Source organism: Schistocerca nitens, chromosome 8 (assembly GCF_023898315.1).
Source record: "Schistocerca nitens isolate TAMUIC-IGC-003100 chromosome 8, iqSchNite1.1, whole genome shotgun sequence".
NCBI classification, from domain to species: domain Eukaryota; kingdom Metazoa; phylum Arthropoda; class Insecta; order Orthoptera; family Acrididae; genus Schistocerca; species Schistocerca nitens.
In genome coordinates, this window is record NC_064621.1 from 437,796,442 (window position 1) to 437,823,593 (window position 27,152).

At 40.6% G+C, this 27,152-nt stretch overlaps 2 protein-coding genes across 6 annotated transcripts in view; one reads left to right on the forward strand and one right to left on the reverse strand.

Moving 5' to 3' along the window:
• Positions 1–9,737, reverse strand: part of LOC126199244 (putative neutral sphingomyelinase) — a 141,644-nt gene extending 131,907 nt beyond the window's left edge. Inside the window, exon 1 of the mRNA XM_049936042.1 lies at positions 9,434–9,737. Coding sequence (XP_049791999.1) covers positions 9,434–9,480 — 47 coding nt within the window. The 5' untranslated portion in view covers positions 9,481–9,737. The remainder of the gene's footprint in view (positions 1–9,433) is intronic.
• LOC126199243 (calnexin) overlaps positions 9,737–27,152 on the forward strand; it is a 67,401-nt gene continuing 49,985 nt past the window's right edge. Inside the window, exons 1-2 of one of the 5 annotated variants that reach the window (XM_049936040.1) lie at positions 9,737–9,834; positions 15,304–15,449. In XM_049936040.1, coding sequence (XP_049791997.1) covers positions 15,315–15,449 — 135 coding nt within the window. In that variant the 5' untranslated portion in view covers positions 9,737–9,834; positions 15,304–15,314. Of the gene's footprint in view, positions 9,835–9,903; positions 10,192–10,342; positions 10,771–15,303; positions 15,450–27,152 lie in introns of those variants that run through there. The other 4 variants (XM_049936041.1, XM_049936038.1, XM_049936037.1 and 1 more) reach the window with 4 other exon arrangements.

The window sequence follows — 27,152 nt, forward strand, 5'->3', positions numbered from 1 at the left end:
TCCTTTAATATAAAAATATTTACATTCTACAAGAATTTTCCTACAAAACAAATTATTATTTCTTTCCTTTTGCCAGATAAGTGACACCATGGACCAGAATCACCCCACACTGCAGCAACTGAGCTATATGCCTTGACAGGGCTTTGATTATGTATCATCATGCCTGGAAATGAGGGGCATTCTATCTCAGACCCTTCCAACCATTCCTGAAGTGGTATTCTACCACCCACCCAATCTTCATGACATCCCGGTCCATCCCTAAGTCACTCCAATCCCCAACCTCTTGACATAGTGGTTCTATCCCAGACCCAGGTGCAAGACCAGCCAAATACAAGATCCCAGCACATCCTACGCCGAGTTGTCAAAGGGTTACCCTATTACATCAGAAGCAGAGCCCCATGTAAAAGCAGCCACGTAATATACCACCTGCATTGAAATCACTGCACAGCATTTTACATCGGCATGTCCAATCTGCTGTCCACCAGAATGAATGACCACTGCCTAATTGTGGCCAAGAACAAAGTTGGCCTGCCAGTGACACAAAAGACTACAGAGAACAAGATGCTTCAGTTCAAGGGCTGTTTGACAACTCATATCATATGGATTGTTCCCCTTCCACACCCACTTTTCTGAACTATGCAGATTGGAGATATCCATGTAACACACCCTTTGCTCCCATAATCCTCCTGGCCTCTACCTCCACTGACCCATAGCCTCTACCCAACAGTTTCACCCTCTGTCTTATCACCCCATAACAATCCACATCATCTTCATCGTGCATCATACCTCAGTGGCTCTGGTACTTGTGTGTCACGTGCCTAGCCTATACACCAGCCACCATCCTATCCTGCTTGCCTCCTGCCTCCCTCTGAGCTGCTAGCTATCTGTCCTCAACCCCGCCTCCTGCTTAAAGCCTCTTGCTTCCCCTACTGATCCCAACTTACAAAAGGCCCACAATCTATCCACTTCCCGAACAGCAACCTTGGCGTTACGTGTCCAGCTAGCACAATGTTCACTATGTGATCATAAGTATCTGGACACCTGGCTGAAAATGACTTACAACTTCATGGTGCCCTCCATCTGTAATGTTGGAATTCAATATCATGTTGGCCCACCCTTAGCCTTGATGACAGCTTCAACTCTCAAAGGCATACGTTCAACCAGGTGCTGGAAGGTTTCTTGGGGAATGGCAGTCAATTCTACACGGAGTGCTGCACTGAGGAGAAGTATCGATGTCGGTCAGTGAGGTCTAGCATGAAGTCGGTGTTCCAAAACTTCCTAAACATGTTCTATAGGATTCACGTCAGATCGCTGGGCAAGCCAGTCCATGTCATGTAACCACTCTGCCACAGGCCGTGCCTTTTGAATAAGTGCTCAATCGTGTTGAAAGATGCAATCGCCATCGCCGAATTGCTCATCAACAGTGGGAAGCAAGAAGGTGCGTAAAACATCAATGTAAGCCTGTGCTGTGATAGTGCCATGCAAATCAACATCCATTAAAAACAAGACCACACCATAACAGCACCACCTCCAAATTTTACTGTTGCACTACACACATTGGCAGATGATGTTCTCCGGGCATTTGCCATACCCACACCCTGCCATTGGATTGCCGCATTGTGTACCATGATTCATCACTCCAGACAAAGTTTTTCCACTGTTCAATCATCCCATGTTTACACTCCTTACGCCAATCGAGGCGTCATTTAGCATTTACCAGCGTGATGTGTGGCTTATGAGCAGCCGCGCAACCAAGAAATCCAAGTTTTCTCACCTCCCGCCTAACTACTACAGTATTTGCAGTGGATCCTGATGCAGTTTGGAATCCCAGTGTGATGGTCTGGATACATGTCTGCCAATTACACATTATGACCCTCTTCAACTGTAAGCTGTCTCTGTCAGTCAACAGACAAGGTTGGCCTGTATGCCTTTGTGTTGTTCATGCCCCTTCACATTTCCACTTCACTATCCCATTGGACTCTGATCACAATCTGTTGGTTATGAATTGTAGACTAAAACTGAAGAAATTGCAAAAAGGTGGGAATTTAAGGAGATGGGACCTGGATAAACTGACTAAACCAGAGGTTGTACAGAGTTTCAGGGACAGCATAAGGGAACAATAGACAGGAATGGGGGAAAGAAATACAGTAGAAGAAGAATGGGTAGCTTTGAGAGATGAAGTAGTGAAGGCAGCAGAGGATCAAGTAGGTAAAAAGATGAAGGCTAGTAGAAATCCTTGGGTAACAGAACAAATATTGAATTTAATTGATGAAAGGAGAAAATATAAAAATGCAGTAAATGAAGCAGGCAAAACGGAATACAAACGTCTCAAAAATGAGATCGACAGGAAGTGCAAAATGGCTAAGCAGGGATGGCTAGAGGACAAATGTAAGGATGTATAGGCTTATCTCACTAAGGGTAAGATAGATACTGCATACAGGAAAATTAAAGAGACCTTTGGAGAAAAGAGAACCACTTGTATGAATATCAAGAGCTCAGATGGAAACCCAGTTCTAAGCAAAGAAGGGAAAGCAGAAAGGTGGAGGGTCTATATAAGGGCAATGTACTTGAGGACAATATTATGGAAATGGAAGAGGATGTAGATGAAGATCAAATGGGAGATACGATACTGCGTGAAGAGTTTGACAGAGCACTGAAAGACCTGAGTCGAAACAAGGCCCCGGGAGTAGACAACATTCCATTAGAACTACTGATGGCCTTGGGAGAGCCAGTCCAGACAAAGCTCTACCATCTGGTGAGCAAGATGTATGAGACATGTGAAATACCCCCAGACTTGAAGAATATAATAATTCCAATCCCAAAGAAAGCAGGTGTTGACAGATGTGAAAATTACCAAACTATCAGTTTAATAAGTCACGGATGCAAAATACTAATGCGTATTCTCTACAGACGAATGGAAAAACTGGTAGAAGCTGACCTCGGAGAAGATCAGTTTGGATTCCGTAGAAGTATTGGAACACGTGAGGCAATACTAACCCTACGACTTATCTTAGAAGCTAGATTAAGGAAAGGCAAACCTACGTTTCTAGCATTTGTAGACTTAGGGAAAGCTTTTGACAATGTTGACTGGAATACTCTCTTTCAAATTCTGAAGGTGGCAGGTGTAAAATATAGTGAGCAAAAGGCTATTTAAAATTTGTACAGAAACCAGATAGCAGTTATAAAAGTCGAAGGGCATGAAAGGGAAGCAGTGGTTTGGAAGGGAGTGAGACAGGGTTGTAGCCTCTCCCCGATGTTATTCAATCTGTATATTGAGCAAGCAGTGAAGGAAACGAAAAAAAAATTCGGAGTAGGTATTAAAATCCATGGAGAAGAAATAAAAACTTTGAGGTTCGCCGATGACATTGTAATTCTGTCAGAGACAGCAAAGGACCTGGAAGAGCAGTTGAATGGAATGGACAGTGTCATGAAAGGAGGATATAAGACGAACATCAACAAAAGCAAAACAAGGATAATGGAATGTAGTCTAATTAAGTCAGGTGATGCTGAGGGAATTAGATTAGGAAATGAGACACTTAAAGTAGTACAGGAGTTTTGCTGTTTGGGGAGCAAAATAACTGATGATGGTCGAAGAAGAGAGGATATCAAATGTAGACTGGATTAGCAAGGAAAGCGTTTCTGAAGAAGAGAAATTTGTTAACATAGAGTATAGATTTAAGTGTCAGGAAGTCGTTTCTGAAAGTATTTGTATGGAGCGTAGCCATGTATGGAAGTGAAACATGGACGATAACTAGTTTGGACAAGAAGAGAATAGAAGCTTTCGAAATGTGGTGCTACAGAAGAATGCTGAAGATTAGATGGGCAGATCATATAATTAATGAGGAGGTATTGAATAGGATTGGGGAGAAGAGGAGTTTGTGGCCCAACTTGACTAGAAGAAGGGATTGGTTGGTAGGACATGTTCTGAGGCATCAAGGGATCACCAATTTAGTATTGGAGGGCAGCGTGGAGGGTAAAAATCGTAGAGGGAGACCAAGAGATGAATACACTAAACACAAGAGTAGCATGGAGAGCTGCATCAAACCAGTCTCAGGACTGAAGACCACAACAACAACATATCCCATTGGAAACAATGGACCTAGGAATGTTGAGGAGTGTGGAAATTTCGCACACAGATGTATGATGCAAGTCAGTCAACTTCGACACCTTACTTACACCACAGCGTCATAGGCAAACAACTCCAGATTGGTGCCCACCTTGTCTGTCACATCATTTATGTATATAGAGAATAATAGCAGTCCTATCATACTTACGGTATATTGATAATTTTCACTTATGGACCGTCTGACAGCAACTGAATAAAACACAATTTTAGTGCCATACGCGTTTCGCCTTTATTTTCTGCACGGCATCATCAGTGGCAGGTTGCGTAGACATTTTCTTACATATTACGCTCCTGTTGCATTTTTGGTGTTGTTCTTCTTTCTATGAGCGCCAATTTGCTGTTTTTTTCCACATTCTACAGCACTATGCACTGTATGCTTGTTTTAATGCAATGTTTTGGTTTCTGTTGCCGACTGTCAAAAAAAAACAGTCGGCAACAGAAACCAAAACATTGCATTAAAACAAGCATACAGTGCATAGTGCTGTAGAATGTGGAAAAAAACAGCAAATTGGCGCTCATAGAAAGAAGAACAACACCAAAAATGCAACAGGAGCATAATATGTAAGAAAATGTCTACGCAACCTGCCACTGATGATGCCTTGCAGAAAATAAAGGCGAAACGCGTATGGCACTAAAATTGTGTTTTATTCAGTTGCTGTCAGACAGTCCATAAGTGAAAATTATCAATATACCGTAGTATTACGCGCAACTGAGGAGGACAGGACCACAAAAGTTGAAGATGTCCTATCATACTTCCCTGGGCTACATGTGACGATACTCTTGTCTGTGACAAACACTCGCCGTCAAGAGCAACCAGGTACATGCAATGTTTCTTGACTTCTCGAAAGCATTTGATTCCGCACCACACCTACGCTTACTGTCAAAAGTACTATCATATGGACTATCAAGTGAAATTTGTGACTAGAATGAGGACTTTTTGGTAGGGAGGACACAGCATGATATCTGGGATGGAGAGTTATCGTCAGATGTAGAAGTAACTTTCGTTGTGCCCCAGGGAAGTGTGTTGGGACCCTTGCTGTTCATGTTGTGTATTAATGACCTTGCATGCAATGTTAATAGTAAAATCAGGCTTTTTGCAGATGATGCCGTTATCTATAATGGAGTACACTATAAAAGATGCTGTATAAATATTCAGTCAGATCTTGATAAAATTTCAACATGGTGCAGAGACTGACAGCTTGGTATAAATGTTCAGAAATGTAAAATTTTACACTTCATTAAATGAAAAAATTTAGTCTCCTATGACTATAATATCAATGAGTCTCTGTTGGAATCAGTCAATTCATTCAAATATCTGGGTGTAGCACTTTATAGGGATACGAAATGGAATGATCGCATAGGCTCAGTCGTTGGTAAAGCAGGTGCTGACTTTTGCTGATGACTTTACTCTTCTAGTCAGAGACTGGAAGGATGTTCAAAGACTGCTGGAGATCTTGCATGAAATCACTGGAAAATGCTTCTCAAAGTCTCATATGAAAATTCAGAATATATGCAACAAAGATACCAAGGGGAAAAATAATTTGTGGTGAAGAAGTTGGGAAGATTAAAAGGGCAGCCAAATTCAAATATTTAGGAAAACAGATGCAAAATAAGAGCCACAAAAATAGGCCTTGCTTACAAATTAACATAGAATAGGTACAACAACAGAGTGATAGGTCTATATTACAAGGCCAAAATCAGTTATAAAACTAGGATTCTATACTTCAGAGTGTCTCAGTTTGAATAAAAAAGGCACATGGAAGAACCTGAAAGAGGGAAAGGAGAATCCTCAGACCAAATTTAGAAGGAGAAAAAAGTCTTCAACAACAATATGTATTAATTAAGACTGCTAGTTTTGACCTGTTCCCAGTACTATTTAAACACGCATCCTGCATGATGCATAGTAATGAATGGCAACTTTATGTCACCAAGATTCAATTATACTATGGTCATGGGTTTCATAAAGAAGTCCAACTTCAGATATGTGCAACCTGTCAATAAGCATGGGCTGTTAACAAGTATCATTACTGTTTGTGTTTATTAAAAGAATAGTTGACCATGCACTGGATAGATATAAACCCAGTAGAACAGTTCACAACAGGAGAGAACCTCCATGGTACACAGTTGCTGTAAAGAAACTTCTAAAAATAAAACAGATATCACTGCATAATATGCATAAAACAAAGCATAGGGCTATAGACAGACAGATGCTGAATGAAACACATTTGGCTGTCATGAGAGCCATGCCTGATGCTTTCAAGGACTACCATAGCAAAATATTGTCAAACGACATTTCACAAAATCCAAAGAAATTCTGGTTGTATGTAAAGGCAGTTAGTGGCACCAAAGTTAGTGTCCAGACAGGAACTGAAATTGAGGGTAGCAAAATAAAAGCTGAAATGCTTAACTCCATTTTCAAATGTTTGTTTACAAAGGAAAAACTAGAAGAATTTCCCCAATTTAATCCCCGTACCACTGAAAAGATGAATGAAATAAATATTAGTGGCAGTGGTGTTGAGAAACCGCTAAAATCATTAAAATTGAACAAAGCTCCAAACCCTGATGGAAACTCTCACATTCTATACTTAAATTTGTGGCCAAGTTAGCCCCTCTTCCAACTACCATCTATTGTACATCCCTGGAACAAAAAACCGAACCCAGTTCTTGGAAAAAGAGCTCAAGTCACACCTGTCTACAAGAAGTTTAGTAGCAGTGATCCAAAAAAACTACTATCCAACACCCTTGACATCAATTTGTTATGGGGTCTTAGAACACATTCTGAGCTCAAACATAAAGAGGTATCATGAACAGAATGACCTCCTCAGTGCCACCTACCATGGATTTCGAAAATATCGATTACGTGGGATCGAACTTGCACATTTTTCACATGACATACTGAAAGCTTTGGAGCAAGGCAACCAGGTACATGCAGTGTTTCTTGACTTCTCGAAAGCATTTGATTCCGTACCACACCTACGCTTACTGTCAAAAGTGCTATCATATGGACTATCAAGTGAAATTTGTGACTAGAATGAGGACTTTTTGGTAGAGAGGACACAGCATGATATCTGGGATGGAGAGTTATCGTCAGATGTAGAAGTAACTTTCGTGTGTGGGACCCTTGCTGTTCATGTTGTGTATTGATGACCTTGCATGCAATGTTAATAGTAAAATCAGGCTTTTTGCAGATGATGCCATTATCTATAATGGAGTACACTCTAAAAGATGCTGTATAAATATTCAGTCAGATCTTGATAAGATTTCAACATGGTGCAGAGACTGACAGCTTGGTATAAATGTTCAGAAATGTAAAATTTTACACTTCATTAAATGAAAAATTTTAGTCTCCTATGACTATAATATCAATGAGTCTCTGTTGGAATCAGTCAATTCATTCAAATACCTGGGTGCAGCACTTTATAGTGATATGAAATGGAATGATCACATAGGCTCAGTTGTTGGTAAATCAGGTGGTAGACTTCAGTTTATTCGTAGAATACTGGGGAAGTGTGATTAATCTACAAAAGAGACTGCTTACAAGTCACTCTTGCGACCAGTTCTACAATACTGCTCAAGTGGTGGGACCCATACAGGTCAACTGATCAATGGGATACAGCAAGTCAGCTTTGACTAATGACGTCATAGTTTACTCTTAGATATTAATGCCTTTATTTTCGAGTAATAGATAGTACATCGCTTATCTTCCGTTGTGAGGCGTCATCATTGTAAATTGAAATAAATGCATGTGTTTTTAAAAGACAGGGCTAAACATTGATATGATTTTTGTGGCTTGTATTAATGTAAATCATTTGTTCATTCCAATTCATTTGGCACTTATTTTCATTCTTAGCAAGTTTGAGATATTTTGAAGAACTGGTTTTCAAAAGGATACTAGTGCTAGTAAAGAAGAAAAAAGTGACATATGTAACATTGGAATGTTTTGCCTCATTTGATCTACGAACATAGTATCCCGTTCTTCAGTGGACCTATATACGTATGTCGCTATTTTTTGCCTTCGCTAGAGAACGCAAAAAGACCAACATACATAATATTTGTATCTCGTACTTCAGGTGAATTATATAGGTCAACTGAAGAATAGGGTGTTAGCGAAGGCAAAAGGCTCCAAATATGTGTAATTTGCATCCCATACTTAAGTGGACATATACAGGTCAACTTAAGAATAGGATACTACTGCTAGCAAAGATGAAAAAACCAACATACGTAACATTGACATCATCTACCGTATCCTTTTCTTCAGTTGAGCTGTACAATTCAACTGAAGAGCAGGATGCTAGTGCTACCGAAGTTGGAAAAAAGCGACATGTGAAAAACTTGTATCCTATTCTTCAGCTGACCTATATAGTTTAACTGAAGTACAGGATACAAATTTTAGGTATGTTGAGTTTTTCACCTTCGCTAGCACTAGTATCCTATTCTTCAGATGCTGCTCACCATACAATGGAAATGCTGAGTCACAGAAAGGCACAACAGAAAAACTATCAAAGTCAGCTTTTGACCAACAAGGCCTTTGCCAAAAATAGACAACACACATTAAACACACGATCACAGCCTCTGGCAGCTTGAGCCCGACTCAGCATCTCCACTATATTGTGACAGGGGATATAGAACATATACAGGGAAGGGAAGCATGAATGGTCACCGGTTTGTTTAATCCGTGGCAGAGTGACACAGGGATACTGAAGGAACTGAACTGGCAGACTCCTGAAGACAGACGTAAACTATCCTAAGAAAGTCCTTTGTAAAGGTTCAAGAACTGGCTTTAAATTTATACTACAAACTCCTACGCATCACTCACACAGGAATCGTGAGGGTAAGATTAGAATAATGGCTGAACGCACAGATGCGTTCAAACAATCATTCTTTCCGCGCTCCATACGTGAATGGAACCGGAAGAAACCCTAATAACTGGTACCATGGGTCGTACCCTCTGCCATGTACCTCAGGTGGATTGCAGTGAGTAGATGTAGGTAGCACAAATAAACGGCAATGTATGTTGAATGCGCAAACGACAAAACCTTTATTACAGCAATGTGTTTCACACTCCGCTAAACGTAAAGTGAAATTCTTAAACTGTGCTGTAGACATCAGTTCTGTTCCCACTGCTCGTTTATTGATACTAACATTTTTTTTTATTCTTGAATAATAATACTAAAATTTACGGTCTGTAATGTAGTCGACACTGAATGACATTAACGCTGAAGTTATGTCTGAAGGTTCTCCACCTACGTTTACATCCTTGTCATAACCTATACTTATGTAGCTATCAGTGTTATCTAAGTTACATACCAGCAATTCATAGTAAATATTTTTAGCAATCTTGTTTCTCCTTGCATAACGAATGTTTTCTGAATTCAGTTACAGCAAATATAGGCCACGCTTGCGTCCTTTAACTGATACATGGAACACAAGTCTAAAAAAATATCCTGCTGTACGTGTGCCGACGTACTTCGCCACTACTGCGCTATTAGCAGAATGTTTCAATGTTTATCACGTTACATAATACATGACACCGAATTATTGATTAGTATACTTAAACTTATTTACGTCACTATATTCATCTGTCGCTACTATCAAAACAATACGATCCTTCCCTATTATTGTCATTCTATTACATTATTGTCTCTGGAGTAGAGCAGTCGTATAGATCGCAGGAGATGTTGATTTGTTTATCAGGTGTCGGCTGATTTGTAAGTTGTGAAATAGTGTAATATAATTGCAGTTAATGTAATTAAATGTCATAGGAACAAGTTCTTTTATATAATTATTTATAAAAAAGAAACCACGGTAGTCTCGAAGGAAGGAACCTTACATTACGTGGCAGTGTAGCAGTTAAACAACTGTTTGTTGCTGATTGGCTTGGTTCACACCGGTCTTGTGAGGCGTGTAGGGTGCTATAAGCAGGAAATGGTAATAGTTGTTTACGTGATTCCAATTTAGACACCGCGACATAAACGGATGTTAAATTTGAGACACAGTTTGGATGCATTTGCAGAGATATATGCTCAGAATCTTGGCGTGAGGAAGATTATACGGTTAAACGTTAGGTAATGGGATTAAAACTATCACATGATTGTGTGTGTGGACAAAATATAGTTTTACAAAATACATATATCATTTCTTAAGAATTACCCACATTTAACCAAACAATAAATTTTAGCTTTAGTTTTGTTAGAGGATATTTTTTTCTGTTTGCAGTAAATCAAAGTTATTACGTAAGGAATGCTGTTGACTGGTTTCGACGGAAAATTCACATGCGTGTGTCGTTCTTCAAAAGTGAGCTTGCTTACACTTTGTTATGTTCGTGAATCACTTGTCTGACAACAAAGACACCGAACATGCTCGTTGCCGAGAGGCTGTAAAGCGCAAGTTGAAGTCCGTGTAATCGTCATAGCTCTTGTCATCTTACCGAATCGGATATACCAGAAATTTATTTCTTGTTTTCGTCGATGGCGTACCCATAGGTTAGCTAGTTGCAGTCCTGTAAATATTAGCCAATTCTTGCCACATCATTGCAGATATAGACGTAAGTGTGTGATCAAAACCTGACCAAACGTGCAGTAGGCCAATCACACACTGCAGTTTTCCTCAGTTTGCAGTTTTCCTCAGTTGGTTGGCAGGCACTGGTAAGAATGTTTCTCAGTATAACACCGTTTGAGTTAAGTGTTAGAGTATTCTCTAAACAGTGTAACTCATTTAGCCAGACCCTGATAAGAATTGTTCTACAAAGATTTGTAACTTTCATCAAGGATTCACAAATGAAACTTTTTGGCACATTACAAATGCAAAAAAATGTATTCGAGTGCTACAATATGAGTTAGTTACAATTGGAATTAGTGAGCTTGTACAAAAGCCTACGTTTAACAATTTGCAGTGTTGTAAAATGGAATTACCATCTAGGCTCAATCATATGTGAAACAGTTGGGAAACTTCAGTTCATTGATAAGATACTGATGAAATTTTTACACAGAAGAGTGCTTAGAAAACACTTGGATGTCCTATCCATAATATTAAGTGTTTGGGGACCCATTCCAGATGGGTGTAGTAGTTGATGCTTAAAATAAAAGAAGTAGTGGCAGAAGGCACCTGAATGATTACAGATCTGTTTGAATCACAGTAGAGCGTCACTGCAATGCTGAAAAAATTCAGTTGGTAGGTGTTAGAAAATAATGCCATCTATTTTATGAAAATGTACCTACTTACAAAGTTTTGAGGAACAATATTAAGTGAGATATCAAGAAACGTATGATAACCTTCCCCCCCCCCCCCCACCCCCCACCCCCTTTATGTACCAGTTCCATAGCAGACAAGATTTCACTGATTGCATCTTGCGTAGACATATTTAAGCACTAACTCTTTCACCGAGCGAGGTGGCGCAGTGGTTAGCACACTGGACTCGCATTCGGGAGGACGACGGTTCAATCCCGTCTCCGGCCATCCTGATTTAGGTTTTCCGTGATTTCCCTAAATCGTTTCAGGCAAATGCCGGGATGGTTCCTTTGAAAGGGCACGGCCGATTTCCTTCCCAATCCTTCCCTAACCCGAGCTTGCGCTCCGTCTCTAATGACCTCGTTGTCGATGGGACGTTAAACACTAACCACCACCACCACTAGCTCTTCCCACACTCCATATTACTACACAAAAGGGAGTACTCCGTCTTTTGTAGTCTGCAGTAGTGTAGATGTACTTGGAAAAACAGTGAGTACATTGTTGATACCATCTTATTTATGCATTTATAATGTTCTTCCATCTTCTGGACAGCAAATATTTAGGATTTCACAACATGTAAAATTTTCATCCATGTATTCCCACCGATATAAACAAGTTGAAGTTCAAACATTAGCCTATTTAAAATGTTCACTATTGAAACTCTTCATTGCTACAGATTCCTCAATATTGTAATTCCTTTAAATGCACCTTATCACTAATGACACATAAGAAACATACGAGCAGAATGCAGTCTGGTAAGTGTTTACAAAAAAAGTTTATTGAAACATTCAGAATGTTTGAACACACAGTGTTGAAATACTATGCACAGATGTATAAAACATATATAGGCCTTTGTTTCTACTACATTTTAGAAATGTTGACAAGTGAGATAGTTTGTTGCAGTACTCAAGGCTGAATTTTACTGTTCCATGGAACTAAATTTGGTAGGTTGTTAGTGCTTGTATTATACATGGTAAATGAAAACCCTGATCAGTTTTTAGCCAAAGATTTCATCTGTATTCTTGATATCTACATCTACGTTTATACTCCGCAAGCCACCCAACGGTGTGTGGCGGAGGGCACTTTACGTGCCACTGTCATTACCTCCCTTTCCTGTTCCAGTCGCGTATGGTTCGCGGGAAGAACGACTGTCTGAAAGCCTCCGTGCGCGCTCTAATCTCTCTAATTTTACATTCGTGATCTCATCGGGAGGTATAAGTAGGGGGAAGCAATATATTCGATACCTCATCCAGAAACGCACCCTCTCGAAACCTGGCGAGCAAGCTACACCGTGATGCAGAGCGCCTCTCTTGCAGAGTCTGCCACTTGAGTTTGTTAAACATCTCCGTAACGCTATCACGGTTACCAAATAACCCTGTGACGAAACGCGCCGCTCTTCTTTGGATCTTCTCTATCTCCTCCGTCAACCCGATCTGGTACGGATCCCACACTGATGAGAAATACTCAAGTATAGGTAAAACGAGTGTTTTGTAAGCCACCTCCTTTGTTGATGGACTACACTTTCTAAGGATTCTCCCAATGAATCTCAACCTGGTACCCGCCTTACCAACAATTAATTTTATATGATCATTCCACTTCAAATCGTTCCGCACGCATACTCCCAGATATTTTACAGAAGTAACTGCTACCAGTGTTTGTTCCGCTATCATATAATCATGCAATAAAGGATCCTTCTTTCTATGTATTCGCAATACATTACATTTGTCTATGTTAAGGGTCAGTTGCCACTCCCTGCACCAAGTGCATACTATGGTATGTGTTGTACAGATAACACTAGTCTAATGACCATGGCTTACACTGAATACATTTATTGGTGTCAATATTTTTACATTAAGTACAGTAGGTCCTAAGCTCTTAAATCCATACAGGAGTAAACAAATGTTGAAAATATTTATCACAAATTGATTGTTTGGTCTACTGTGTTAGTTGTGATTGGACAGAACTGGCATCTTTAGTGCAAGGCTTTATTGGGTGAGGATGGGGAAGGAAATTGGTAATTTTCTTTACAAAAGTGCCATCACCATCATTCACATTAAATGGAGTAGGAAAACACAAAAACCCTAACACAGGCTGGTTAGACAGTGATTTGCCTTCTAATTCTAAATGAGAGTGCAGTGTCATCATCACTCAGTACCCTCCGATGTGCGTGGTCTATATATTTCAATATGGTAGGCTATTCAAAACTTATTTTTTATTGCTTTGTGTAATTATTACTCATGTTGTGTAAAATAAGTAAAATTCAGATTTTGAAAATTTCCATTGTGATTTGAAAGATACATAATTACAATTGTAGATTACTTGTGGGAAAACTAATGAGTTCTGCAGTTTTGAGGAGTCCTTGGACCATACTATTCTTTTGTCCAGTAAAACAGCTGTAGGAGCTACAATTTTCCATTGAGCGAAATGGCTCTGTGACTAGACACTGGACTTGGGAGGAGCAGTGCTCAAATTCTTGTTCGGTCATCCAGAATTAGATTTTTCTATAATTTTTGTCTTATTCACTGGAACATATGCCTGACTGGTTTCTATGAACGGGACATTGCTGATAGCTTTCCCATACTAGATTGTGCTCTGTCAGTAATGACACCAGTGTTGTCAGAACATTAGATCCTAATGTTTCACAAATGTTGTTCTTCTTCAATGACTTGTTTCTCATCTTAGTATAGCAACTGCTCTTCTGAAGCATGCTGATTTGGCAATTCAGTTTTATCCTAATATTTATTTTCTACGTGAGAGATGCACGTCATCCATCTGTAGCACTTTCAAAATGGAAAAAAAAAAATCTTACGTACTATATATTAATTGGATTTTAATAATTGCCAGCCCTGGTTTGTCAATGACTTAATCTAGCAGACTTAAGCTCATATGGCAGAATGTAGTTGAAGGTTTTGTGATATATGTATCGGTATAGGCTGGAGCTCTATACACTGATATTTTCATTTCTGTGGAAATCTTAACATTTATCCTTGGACTGAGATCTGTACTGCTAAAGTGTCCAAAAACCCTGTCAACCTCACACCCTTCCCTCCATTCTTTCCTCCAATCTCCCTCGTACTTCTCTGTCGTCATACTCTTTCTATCCCCCATTGGTGTCATCCTCTTCTTGTCAATTAACCCATTGACTTACCATTGTTTTCCCCCATAGTTGACCCTATATTTTCTATGTAAATTTACAAAAATCAGCATAGTTTATCATACACACTTTTCTCAAAATTATGTAATTCTTTTGATAGGAATTCTGTGTACGTCTATCCTTACTATTTACTGAAATGATGAACGAAGATAATACTGTTTTAAAGTTTTTGTTGATGTGGTATACCTGAAAAAATATGGGCATATGCAACACCACTAGACATTTCTCACTCTCACACTGTGTATGAATTTTCTTGTTTCTTGCTGTACACACTACACTATTTCTGGTATGTGTTTTCGTGATAGGATTGGGAGGGATACACCTAACAAAACTGAAAACAATTGTTTATAACTCGCAAAAATTTGAAAGACATTGAGAGTGTATGTATCACTAAACAGACTGCTTTCTCAGCTTTCCGGAGGTATATAACACGTCATGCCATCGATTAACAGAGAAGAAACACTACTAAGACCGTTTCATAGCAGGCGATGTAATAACAGACTTGTAACATGTGGCCAGTTGTGAGCAGGCTGTACAAGCCTGTGGGTTAATAAGACAATCACCAATAAGGCGTTAATAATATTTCTGTAATATTCACTCACATTTTCTCTGTTTTTTATATTTGACTTATATGTACAGTATTCATTGATTGTGACTGAAACGATAGTTTTTCTCTTGTAGTTTTCATAGTAAAATTTTTGAAAAGTAGGCCTCCATTTCATATGTGCAAGTTGCTTATGGTAATTTTTATATTTTAGTAAGTTTATTATTACTTATGTTAGTCATTTGTTTTCAGATAAATAAACCATGAGGCTTAAACTGTATCACTCTTCTTACATCTACATTTGTGCACTTGTTTTTGTGTGCCTGTGGACACACTGCAGATTTGAAGACATAGATGATGATGATGATGCTGTGGTGACCACAGAAGAAATAGTACCGGTAAGTCAGTGGTTTTTCATATAAACTTAAAATAGTTTATATTAAATTATATTAGTCGTATTCTACAAATGGCAGGAGACTGGTCTTTGGAATATGGAAAAAGTTAAAGGTGTACATTTAAGTGCAGCCATAATCTTTGGATCTGTTGATGAGTTTATGTGAAAACATGTTTGAGTGCAAATAAAGTTCTTTAATTCAACCCGGAACTCTACCACATATTATAAGTGATATTTAACATTTGGTGATTGTTGGATACATGTATACCCATGTTTCTGACTCATTCCTGTAATTAGCTAACCCCTTGAAGTCTTTTTAGACGTTGCTTTTTCTAGAATTGACACTGGATATAGTTCTTATATCATGCTTCTATATTCTGAAAATACTGTGTCTGCAAGTTGATTCCCCTCATAAATGATTTCATAACTCGTTAATGAATGGAAATATTCAAAGGAAACTAGTGACTTCATTTTTAAATCACCTAGAGTAGTAATCATGGGTACTGCAAACATAGATAAAACTACTTAAAAGCACCCAATCCTCTGGATTTGATCATATATCAAATAGGATTTTAAAATTGTGTGCAGTAACATATTGTGCTATTTGGGTACTAGTCAGTGAAAACTGGGACATCACAGTGAGTGAGTGAGTGAGTGAGAGAGAGAGAGAGAGAGAGAGAGAGAGAGAGAGCTATATTTAGTGTTAACAGATGAAATTCTTCGTGAACAGAATTTCTGTTTTATCAAAGACAATCCTTTGTCTGGCTGCAATCTTGCTTATACAACAGGAAACAGAGTTGTCTTCATGGAGGTAGGTGTAATAATAAACTCAGATGGGGGAAATGTAAAATGCAGCATCTCCCAGGGCACGCTCCTTTCACCACTGATTTTCTTGCTCTACATTAATGATCAACCAATTACAATGAAGAATAGAGCGAAAATAGTGATATTTGCTGATACAAATATTCTGATCAAAACGCTCAACTCCACAATGCAGGATACTGTCCAGTCAATCACTAACCAAGTATTCAAATGGTTCACAGCAAATAGCCTAACCCATATCTTGAAAACTAGTTTCAGACAATGAATAGGGAAGCTAAGATGATGGAACAATTGATTTGTGTACCCAGTTTTTAGATTAGATTAGATTTACTTTCATTCCAATTGATCCGTAGTGAGGAGGTCCTCCAGGATGTGGAACATGTCAGAAAAACAACAATACATGACAAATATTTACAACTAAAACAAATAAGCTAATGTACCATTCCACAGGTCCCAAGTGGAATGATCGTCATTTTTTAATGAACACTAAGAGTCATTTTACAAATACTAATGCACTGAATTTAAAATAAAAAAGTTTTTTATTTATTTATAAGGTAATACAACTACTGTAATACTTATTTACAATGAACACATTACTGCACTGAAATGGTGCAGAAGTTAGATTATACTAACACACACACACACACACACACACACACACACACACACACACATTTTCAATGAACACATTACTGCACTGAAATTGTGCAGAAGTTATGTTGTACTTATATACAAATCAGTTGGTTTTACTAAGAAATTCATCAATGGAGTAGAAGGAGTTGGCCACCAATAAATCCTTTAGGCTTCTCTTAAACTGAATTTCATTGGTTGTTAAGCTTTTTATGGCTGCTGGCAAGTTATTGAAAATGTGTGTTCCTGAATAATGCACACCTTTTTGTACAAGACTAAGTGACTTTAAATCCTTGTGAAGATTATTCTTATTTCTAGTATTGATTCCATGAATTGAGCTGTTGGTTTGAAAAAGTGATATATTTTTAATGACAAATTTCATTAAGGAATAAATATATTGGGAAGCAGTAGTTAGTATCCCTAGTTCCCTAAACAGGCTTCTGCAGGATGTTCTTGAGTTCACACCACATATAACTCTCACTGCACGTTTTTGTGCCCGGAAAACTTTAGCTTGGCTTGATGAATTACCCCAAAAAATAATCCCATATGACATTATGGAATGAAAGTAAGCATAGTATGCCATCTTTTTCATTTTTATATCCCCTATGTCTGACAAAATTCGCATTGCAAACAGAGATTTGTTAAGACGCTTCAGCAGTTCTGTGGTGTGCTCCTCCCAGTTGAATTTATTATCAAGCTGTAATCCCAAGAATTTAACACTGTCCACTTCTTCTATCTTCTTGTCATCGTATGTTAGACATATACTCTTGGGACACCCCTTACAAGTTCTGAACTGCATGTAGTGTGTTTTTTCAAAGTTTAGTGACAAAGAATTGGCTAGGAACCAGTGATTAATGTCCACAAATATTTTATTGGCTGATCTTTCTAAGACTACATTTGACTTGCTATTTATTGCAATGTTTGTATCATCGGCAAACAAAACAAACTTGGCATCTGGTAATGTTACTGATGAAAGGTCAGTGATATACACAAGAAAAAGTAAGGGCCCCAAAATGGAACCTTGTGGGACCCCGCATGTAATTAGTTCCCAGTTGGATGAGGCCTGATAGCTTGATACATGTCTCTTTCCTAATAACACCCTTTGTTTCCTGCCAGAGATATAAGATTTGAACCATTTTGCAGCATTTCCTGTTATACTATAATATTCTAGTTTACTTAAAAGGATATTGTGATTTACACAGTCAAATGCCTTTGACAGATCACAAAATATACCAGTTGCCTGCAATTTTTTGTCTAATGAATTAAGCACATTTTCACTGTAAGTGTAGATAGCCTTCTCAATATCAGAACCTTTTAGAAATCCAAACTGTGACTCTGACAGTATGTTATTTGAGATAAGATGGTTATAAAGACGACTGTACATTACTTTTTCGAAAATTTTTGAGAATGCTGGCAACAGTGAAATTGGACGGAAATTTGATGCAATTTCTTTATCTCCCTTCTTAAACAGTGGCTTAACTTCAGCATATTTCAGCCATTCAGGAAATATTCCACTAATAAACGACTGGTTACATAGATAGCTTAATATGCTACTTAGCTCAGAATCACATTCTTTAATTAACTTTGTTGATATTTCATCATACCCACTAGATGTTTTTGATTTTAAAGATTTTATGATGGACATTATTTCTGTTGGGGTAGTGAGGGTCAAATTCATATTAAGGAAGTTACTTGAAATGTCTGGTCTAAGGTAATCCATAGCAGCATCTACCGAACCTGACAACCCCATCTTTTCAGTAACAGTTATAAAATGTTTGTTAAAAAGTTCTGCAACACTATACACATCTGTCACCAATGTATCATTTACTCTTAATGCTATTTGTTCCTCTTCATGTCTGGTTCTACCGGTCTCCTCCTTCACTATATCCCATATTGTCTTTATTTTGTTATCTGATATGACTATCTTTTCCTTGTAATATATTTGCTTTGACATCCGTATTACAGTCTTTAATATTTTGCAGTATTTCTTATAATGTGCTATAGCATCAACATTGGAAATGTTTCGGAGTGACAGATACAGTTTTCTTTTTGTTTTACAAGATACCCCTATTCCTCGAGTAATCCATGGCTTCTTTGTAGACTTTGCTCTAACCTTGGTAAGTTTTGGGGGAAAGCAGTGTTCGAATAAGGTAAGCACTTTATTAGCAAAAATGTTATATTTTTCATTCATGCCATGAACGCTGTAAACATCAGTCCAGTGAATGTCTCTGAGGAGTGTCCTAAAATAATCAATTTTTGGCTTACTGATTACCCTTTTGAGCTCAGATTTAACAGATTTTATATCCTGTTCAGTATTAACATTTAACAGAAGGAACTGCATGTCATGGTCTGAGAGGCCATTGACTATTGGTTTTGTAATATAATTTTGTTCATTGGACTTTTCTATAAAGATATTATCAATGGCTGTTTGTGAGCAAGTGGCTATCCTAGTGGGGAACTTTACTGTGGGAATTAAGTTGAATGATAGTGTTACTAACTCAAACAAGTTCTTATTGGGAGAGTCTTTAAAGAAATCTACATTGAAATCACCAGCAACCACTATTTCTTTATTTTTGGTTGTTAAATGGGCCAGTACAGCTTCAAGGTGGTTGACAAACAGATTAAAGTTACCTGCAGGTGCTCGATATACACTTAATATTATGAAGGATTTTTTGTGAAATTCTAATTCTGTTGCACATGCTTCCATATGCTGTTCTAGGCAAAATTTATGAATGTCTATGTTCTTAAATTTATGACAGTTCCTGATGAATGTGGCAACTCCTCCTTTCTCCATTTCTGATCTACAAAAGTGAGATGCTAATCTAAACCCTGTAACACTTAAAAGTTCTATACCAGTGGTCACATGATGTTCAGAGAGGCAGATTATGTCAGCTGGGTTTGAAGACTCTAATTCATCTATGCAGATAGTTAATTCATTAATTTTATTTCTCAGTCCTTGAATATTTTGATGCAATAAAGATAGCTGACATTTCTCATTGACTGAGTTAAAATTGGGTGGAGTTAAAATATCTGCTGACAGTTGAAAATTCTTAACCAATGGCTGTTTATGCTGATGTAATAAGCTGGAATTATGTTTTTTGATTTCTTTCTCAAACTGAAGATTTGTCTCAGTTCTAACCTCTCTTAAAATTTGCTTTCTTTCTGTCCTCCCTACCCTAGAAAAGGGTCTTTTCTGAATCCTATAACCACTGGTATTTTACCACTCATGACAGTGCCTCCCCCCTTTAACTTTCCTGCTATTTCCCCAGCCAATTTACCCTTCCCCTTCCTGTTGAGGTGAAGGCCATGCCTAGTATAATCCCACCTACTGAGAGAATCAACAGGAACCACACCAATGTGTGACCCCGTACCCGACATGAGCAGCCGTTCCAGCTCCAAATTAACTCTCTTGACAGAAGAGTTCAAATGAGGTCGGTCATGGCGCCCAAGAACAGATACAAACTCAACACTAGTATGCTTCGATGCTGATGCAATCTTCACCAGGTCACACTCTATACTGTACCCAGGATCTCTGTCAATACTGTTACCTGCCCCACCCACTATAACCACGGTGTCTTCCTTAGTGAAATCTTTGCAAAGTGATCCTAAATCCTCTGTCACCTGCTCCAGACCAGCACTAGGTTTAAAAAAATTGGTGACCTGGTATTCTGATCCTAGTTCATCCTGCAAAAGTTGGCCAACACCTCTTCCATGGGAACTACCTAACAACAACACTTTCTTTCTCTTTACTGATTTCCCTACATTCTTACTTTTCAATTTGCTGCTGAAAGTTTGTTGTGCCCTGTCTACACCTGCAACTGCTTGAGGCTCACCAGCTTCTAACTGAAGCAACAGGTCAAATCTATTTTCCACATTCACCATAAAGCTGTCAGACAAAGTTCTAGGCCTGTTCCTCCTGTTGCCTGTTGCCACTTCCCACCTCTCTTTACCCTTCTCCCTCCTTAACCTGTCAAGATCTCCCCTGGCCTTGTCTAACTCAGCCTGAAGGGCGGCAATTTTCCCCTCCTGTTCTAGTATCTTCCTATCTCTACTACAAATCCTACAAAACCACTGATGAGTCTCATTTACTTCCCCTATTCCCACGCCACTACAGTCACCCACATGGAAAAAACTACAGCACCCATCACACCAAAGCCCCGACCTAACAATTCTACGGCAAGTCAAGCACTTTTCACTCATGATAAACGTAATAGTTTATTAAGAATAAGTCAGTTAAATTACAGATAAACACGAAAATATGGTTACACAAATTTGGCCTATACGCAACTGTTTACGCAACTGTGTAAACAAAAACAAAAGTGCAAAGTTTCTGAAACAACAACTTAAACTTTACGCTACTTTCCGGAAATGCTAGTTAAATAATGAAGAGGTACGCTAAGTTAAATTGCTGGAGAGAGCAAGGAACAACTAAACGAAATTCTATAGATTTGCTTCAGCAGAACGTAAACAGAAAATACGACTGTACCTTCTTTTCGTGTTTTCTGCTATATTACGTAAAGAAAAATGAAACCTTTAATGGCAGACTTAAACGGCACACTAATACACTTATTTACCACGTATTCAGTACTAATCTATATGTTTTATAATCTAAAATGACTTATCTTTACGAGAACACCAAAACTCGCGCTAGTCGCCTGGCTGCAGGGCTGCCAACAATGATTTAGTTTCAGTCATGGGAGAAACAAATATTGCATTGTAACATAGTAACAGGTAAATGTGTCAACCCAGTGACAACAATGATTTGGTTTCAGTCATGGGAGAAACAAATATTGCATTGTAACATAGTAGCAGGTAAATGTGTCAAGCACATTTACCTGTTACTATGTTACAATGTTACAATGTCAAGCACATTTACCTGTTACTATGTTACAATGCAATATTTGTTTCTCCCATGACTGAAACCAAATCATTGTTGTCACTGGGTACACAAATCAATTGTTCCATCATCTTAGCTTCCCTATTCATTGAAAGAAGAAGGGACCGATTAGTAGGACATGTTCTGAGGCATCAAGGGATCACAAATTTAGCATTGGAGGGCAGCATGGAGGGTAAAAATCGTAGAGGGAGACCAAGAGATGAATACACTCAGCACTTCAGAAGGATGTGGGTTGCAGTAAGTAGTGGGAGATGAAGAAGCTTGCACAGGATAGGGTAACATGGAGAGCTGCATCAAACCAGTCTCCGGACTGAAGACCACAACAACAACAACAACAACAGGTAAATGGATAGGTTAAAGTTAGATCTAGTGGGAATTAGTGAAGTTTGGTGGCAGAATAAACAAGACTTCTGGTCAGGTGATACACAGTTATAAATACAAAATCAAATAGTGGTAATGCAGGTGTAGGTTTAATAATGAACAAAAAAATAGGAACGAGGATAAGCTACTATGAATGGCATGGTGAACGCATTATTGTAGCCAAGATAGACACGAAGCCCATGCATACCACAGTAGTACAAGTTTATATGCCAGCTGCAGTGGAACTATGCTTTTGCACTTTTCAAGGGACTTCAAAAAATTGGTGTAAAATGCAGGAAAATGTAAAATATGAGAGATAATGTTTTAAACTGTAAAAGTTACATATTGCACTTTATGTATGAAATATGTATATATCAGGCATCAAAAGAGTTTTCAGGGACATGTTTATTATCTAATGAAGGATTGTTATCTAATAAAAACTGCTGATGTAACTGGGGATAACTGTATGGGATATAGAAATGTTTGACTCAATTTCATACGTCATAATCAATTTTGAAAGCCTGCAGCTGCACACAGCCCCCCCACCCCCTCCCACCCCCACCCCCATGCAGTACGGAGTACCATAGGTGAGTCTTGGCTGGAGACAGTGTGGGCCTTGACACTGTTGGTGGTCGTACGAGGTGGTAGAGGCAAGACTGGGACCTCCATCTTAACGGGGGCAAGGTGTGGAGGTGGAGCGACGGTAGGTAGGTCCACGTCGGAAGCCAGTGAGGGCGGACGATGCAGTGACCGGCCCGTGAGCAGGCGGGCGGAACGGCGGATGGCGGGGTGTAGGTGTGGCAAGCCCAGATGCTAAATGAGCCATCCAGCAAGATGAAGGCGCGGATTGTCATTGGGTCCCACTCACGAGGGAGGGTGAGGCTATGCGCAACACTGATGTTTAGCTGGTCATTGGGTGGCGAGGTCGCGGTGTCTGTGACTAGAATGAGAATCCGGTTGTCGAGAGTTACAATTGAAATGTCGTCCACGTGGTGTGGGGGTACGTTGCAGAGCAGGGTGACTATGGGAGAGGGGTGCCTCCGTAGTCGGTGAGGTAGCAGCAAAACCCGTACATGGGGTGGTGGTTGACGTATCCGAGAAACCTGTGAATGGCGACAGGGAGGCATCGGGTGAAAAAATCGGCGTGGTGGCCCACGGAGAAACATTGTTGCACTCCATGGCGGGAGAGAGACTGGTGGGAGAGTCATTAGAGGAATCTGACTGAGCCAGCAGGGGGGCATTGGGGTCCATGAATGTTGGTTTTTGTCCGTGTAACGAAACAGTTACAGCTTATGAAATCCGGGTGGGGGGGGGGGGGGGGAGAAATCTTCTGGTACCTGAGGCTGAATAAGTTCCCCTGGTAGGATGAGGTTCACCCTGAAAGCAAATTCTGAGATAGTTCCCTGTAAGTCTGGCTTGAAAGTTGAGCGGAGGCAGAGGAGCACCCATGGAAGGGCATCGGACCAGAGGCAGTCGTGGCACCTGAGGGTCGTTTTCAGAGTTTGGTGCCACCGTTCTACCAGCCCGTTGCTTTTTGGGTGGAATATTTTTTCCAAACGATACTCTCGGAGATGAACCATGTAGTGATGCAGACTCCAGGGTGAGCAAGGTTACACAGCACGTCGGAGGCCTGCCTGCGCAGCAGGGAGGGGGGGTGGGGCGGGAGCACCGGGTGTAAGGTACCGGTAGAAGAGTCGCGCCACACCTAGTCCACAACGCCAGGGAATTTACCTTTGGTAAACACAAGGGAGGGTTGAGGGTCCGTGAGGACAGCTTGAGATTCCTCATCTGAGGCATGTAAGGCAGCCACTCTATGATGCGTGAAATAGTATTGATCTGCGAGAAAAAAATCTGCGGCGATGTTGTCTGTGCCTTTGATGTACTGAATGTGGGTTGTGAATTAGTGAATTAGGAGACTAGACCAAAGTGGCGAAAACGCTGGGGGGGGGGGGGGTTTCAGAAAGCATCTGCTAGTGGTTTGTGATCCGTGAGGATGAAGAACGAATGACCATCCACGTTGAGGCGGAAGTGTTTGATGGCCATTTAGAACGCAAGGATTTCTCTATCGAAACCGGAGTATTTCTTCTGAGCTGTTGATAGTTTTTTAGAGAATAAATGAAGAAAGGAAACAGTGTCTGCCTTGCGTTGCTGTAGTAGTGCTCCCACTGCAATGTCACTGGCGTCTGCAGTGATGAACAACTCGGCCGAGGGGTCAGGGTGGGTGAGCGTCATGGTGTGAGCTAAAGAAGTCTTTAGTGCATTGAAGGCCTCCAGCATAGGTGCAGTCCAGCAAACGGGTTTGAGTCCTGAAGTCTGTTTACCCAACAGCGAGTCTGTTAGTGGGGCCTGCACGGCAGTGGAAGAGTGCAGGTGATAGCAGTAGTAATTTATTGTGCCCAGGAAATGTCAGAGTTCTTTGTAAGTAGCAGGGAGTGGCATTGATGTGATGGCCTGCACGTGAGATTTGGGAGGCTGTATATTCCATCGGTGGAGACGATGAAACCCAAGAAAGTGACGGAAGGCTGGCGCAATTGGAATTTTTCTTTGTTGACCTTGACAGCATTGGAGTTCGAGGTCTGGAGGACCATGGATAAATGATTTTTATGTTCCTCAGCGGACTTGCTGAACATGAGTATGTCATTCAGATATGGAAAGCAAAACTCGAACTGTCATAAGATGAAGTCAGTGAATCGCTGCTACGTTTTTCAGGCTGAATGGCATGAAGTTGTATTGGAACAAACCAAGTGGCGTGATAATAGCCGTTTTACGGATGTCTTCCGTGAATCTGGTGGTAGGCATGTTTACAGTCAATAACACTGAAGATTGTAGTGCCCAATAACATATGAGTGAAATTATGTATGTTAGGCATGGGATAATGACGGTACGAGCATTTAGATGTCTGTAATCACCCACATTTGGAAAGAACCATCGTGTTTGAGGGCGAGGTGAATCTGTGAAGACCAGTTGCTGTCTGACGGTTGCAGGATACCTGCCTCCAAAAGTTCGTTAATTTGCTGCCAGGCCGTGCACGACTTATTAGAGTTGAGGTGTCTAACCTTGTGCCTAATAGGAGGGCCGGCAGCAGTAACTATCTTGTGCATCATTCGGTCAGTGACGAAAGAAACTGAGAACTACACATGAGACTGATCATTGCCCTGACACGAAGTTTTTGGACGAGTAGGGTGCGACAAGGTGCAGCTGTTAGCATGAGTGGGAAAGGGCAGCACGAAAGTCACATGCCTAGTACGTGAGCGCGGCGTGCACTTGTGTGGAGAGGGAGGCTGCGTGCGCAGTGCGGAGTGGACCAGAACGCCGAGTCACGTGGCTGGCGTGTGAGAGAGGAGGAATGTTTATCAACACACGGGGCGACTGGTTGCACGTTGTGCGTGGTCACATCGCATGCACAACTGTCAGTAGAAGCACTGTTTGAAACACTAGGCACTAAACGTGGCGAGCGTGTTGGGGGTGTGGAGTCTACCGGACGTGAATCATCGCAAGTGATTAATGTGTTAGGACTAACCTGCTGATGAGTGTCTGAGCTGGTGTCAGCCGGAGAAGCTCAATTAGGTGGCGGAACTGTGGACCGCAGTTTTAACAGTGAGTTAAAAGCCACAACGAGCTTGTTGTATGTGTGTACGATGTGTTGTTTCAGCTCGTTGTCATCCCGGCGGAGTTGTGCTGCCGAGTCGTTTTCTTACAGTAGATTAGTTACACAGGTCACAATGTCGCCCGTGAGGTCGGAGCACTCCCGTGCTACCTCACGTCACGAAAGAAGCAGAGCTGGGAATATAAATGCGGGAGCACTGTATCTGAGTGTTAGTGGGATGGTGTAGCACTGAGCCCTGAACTACATTTGGAGAGAGTTTGTAATGGGATAAAAAATCCATACCGAGAATTGGTTCATCAATGTCGGCAATGTAGAAAGTCCACAGAAAACACAGAGAACAAGGTAGGTGCACCGTAACTTTGACAGTCTGAGGTTTGTAATGTTGATGCGCTGACACCTTGTAGAAATGACCTCATTGGTGAAAAAATGGGGGTGGGGAGTCATCGATGTAGGTATGATAGACATCTCAGCACCAGTGTCGACTATGAAAGTGAGCCGTGACGAAATGTCAGTCATGTACAAACAACCGCTCAGCAGGACGGACGAGTGGACGGAGTGCAATGTATGAGGACTCCTGTGAGGTTCCTCGCAAGACTCAGCGTCTTTTAGGTCCTGCGGTCAACGTTTGGGTGCTGGCAAGGTAAGCAGCACTTCTTAGCATCCTTGGTGAAAACCTTGTGGTACCAGCAGTATGGATGGGCCGGATGTGGTGGTGGTGGTGGTGACTGCGGCAGCGGAGGCGGCTCGTCCTTGTCGATTTGTTCTGGCATGTATACTGACACGTATGGTGCATGGGCGATGGCGATCCTGGAGTGCTCGGACTGTGGAGAGAGCGAGCAGATGCTGCCAGGCGATATAGAAGGCGTGGAGGCGGAGCGAGCCCTGCCTCTACCAGCAGACGTCCGGTAAGGGGGAGCAGTTGTGGTGAGCTGGCTGGCATTGTCATAGCAATGTATACAGTTAGTCTGCGATGTGGAGATGAGAGCCGATTGATTTGAAGGAGTGTGGTAGCAAGTGGTTCTGTGGGTCATTAGGCTGCTTGGCAGACGACACTGCCCACAGAGTGACGTCCGGCATGGTATGCTCACTCACAAGTAACTGAAGGTGGGCCAGAGTTGTGATGAGGTTCGGGCCCCAGGTATTCCTCATACAAGATCTTGATGACTAATTCTTGTGGTGAGCAGGCGAATCGTTCAATGATCATCTTCTTCGCGAACTCATATTTCGGTGGAGGCGGTGGCGAGAGGAGTAGATCGCAAGTTAAGTCTGAATGATCATGGAGGTGCGTGACGAGACACAGGACTTTAGAGTTGTTGTTGGACACGTGATGCAACTCAAAAAGATGCCCGACAAGTGCAGACCATGACACTGGGTTGTCCTCATATAAAGGT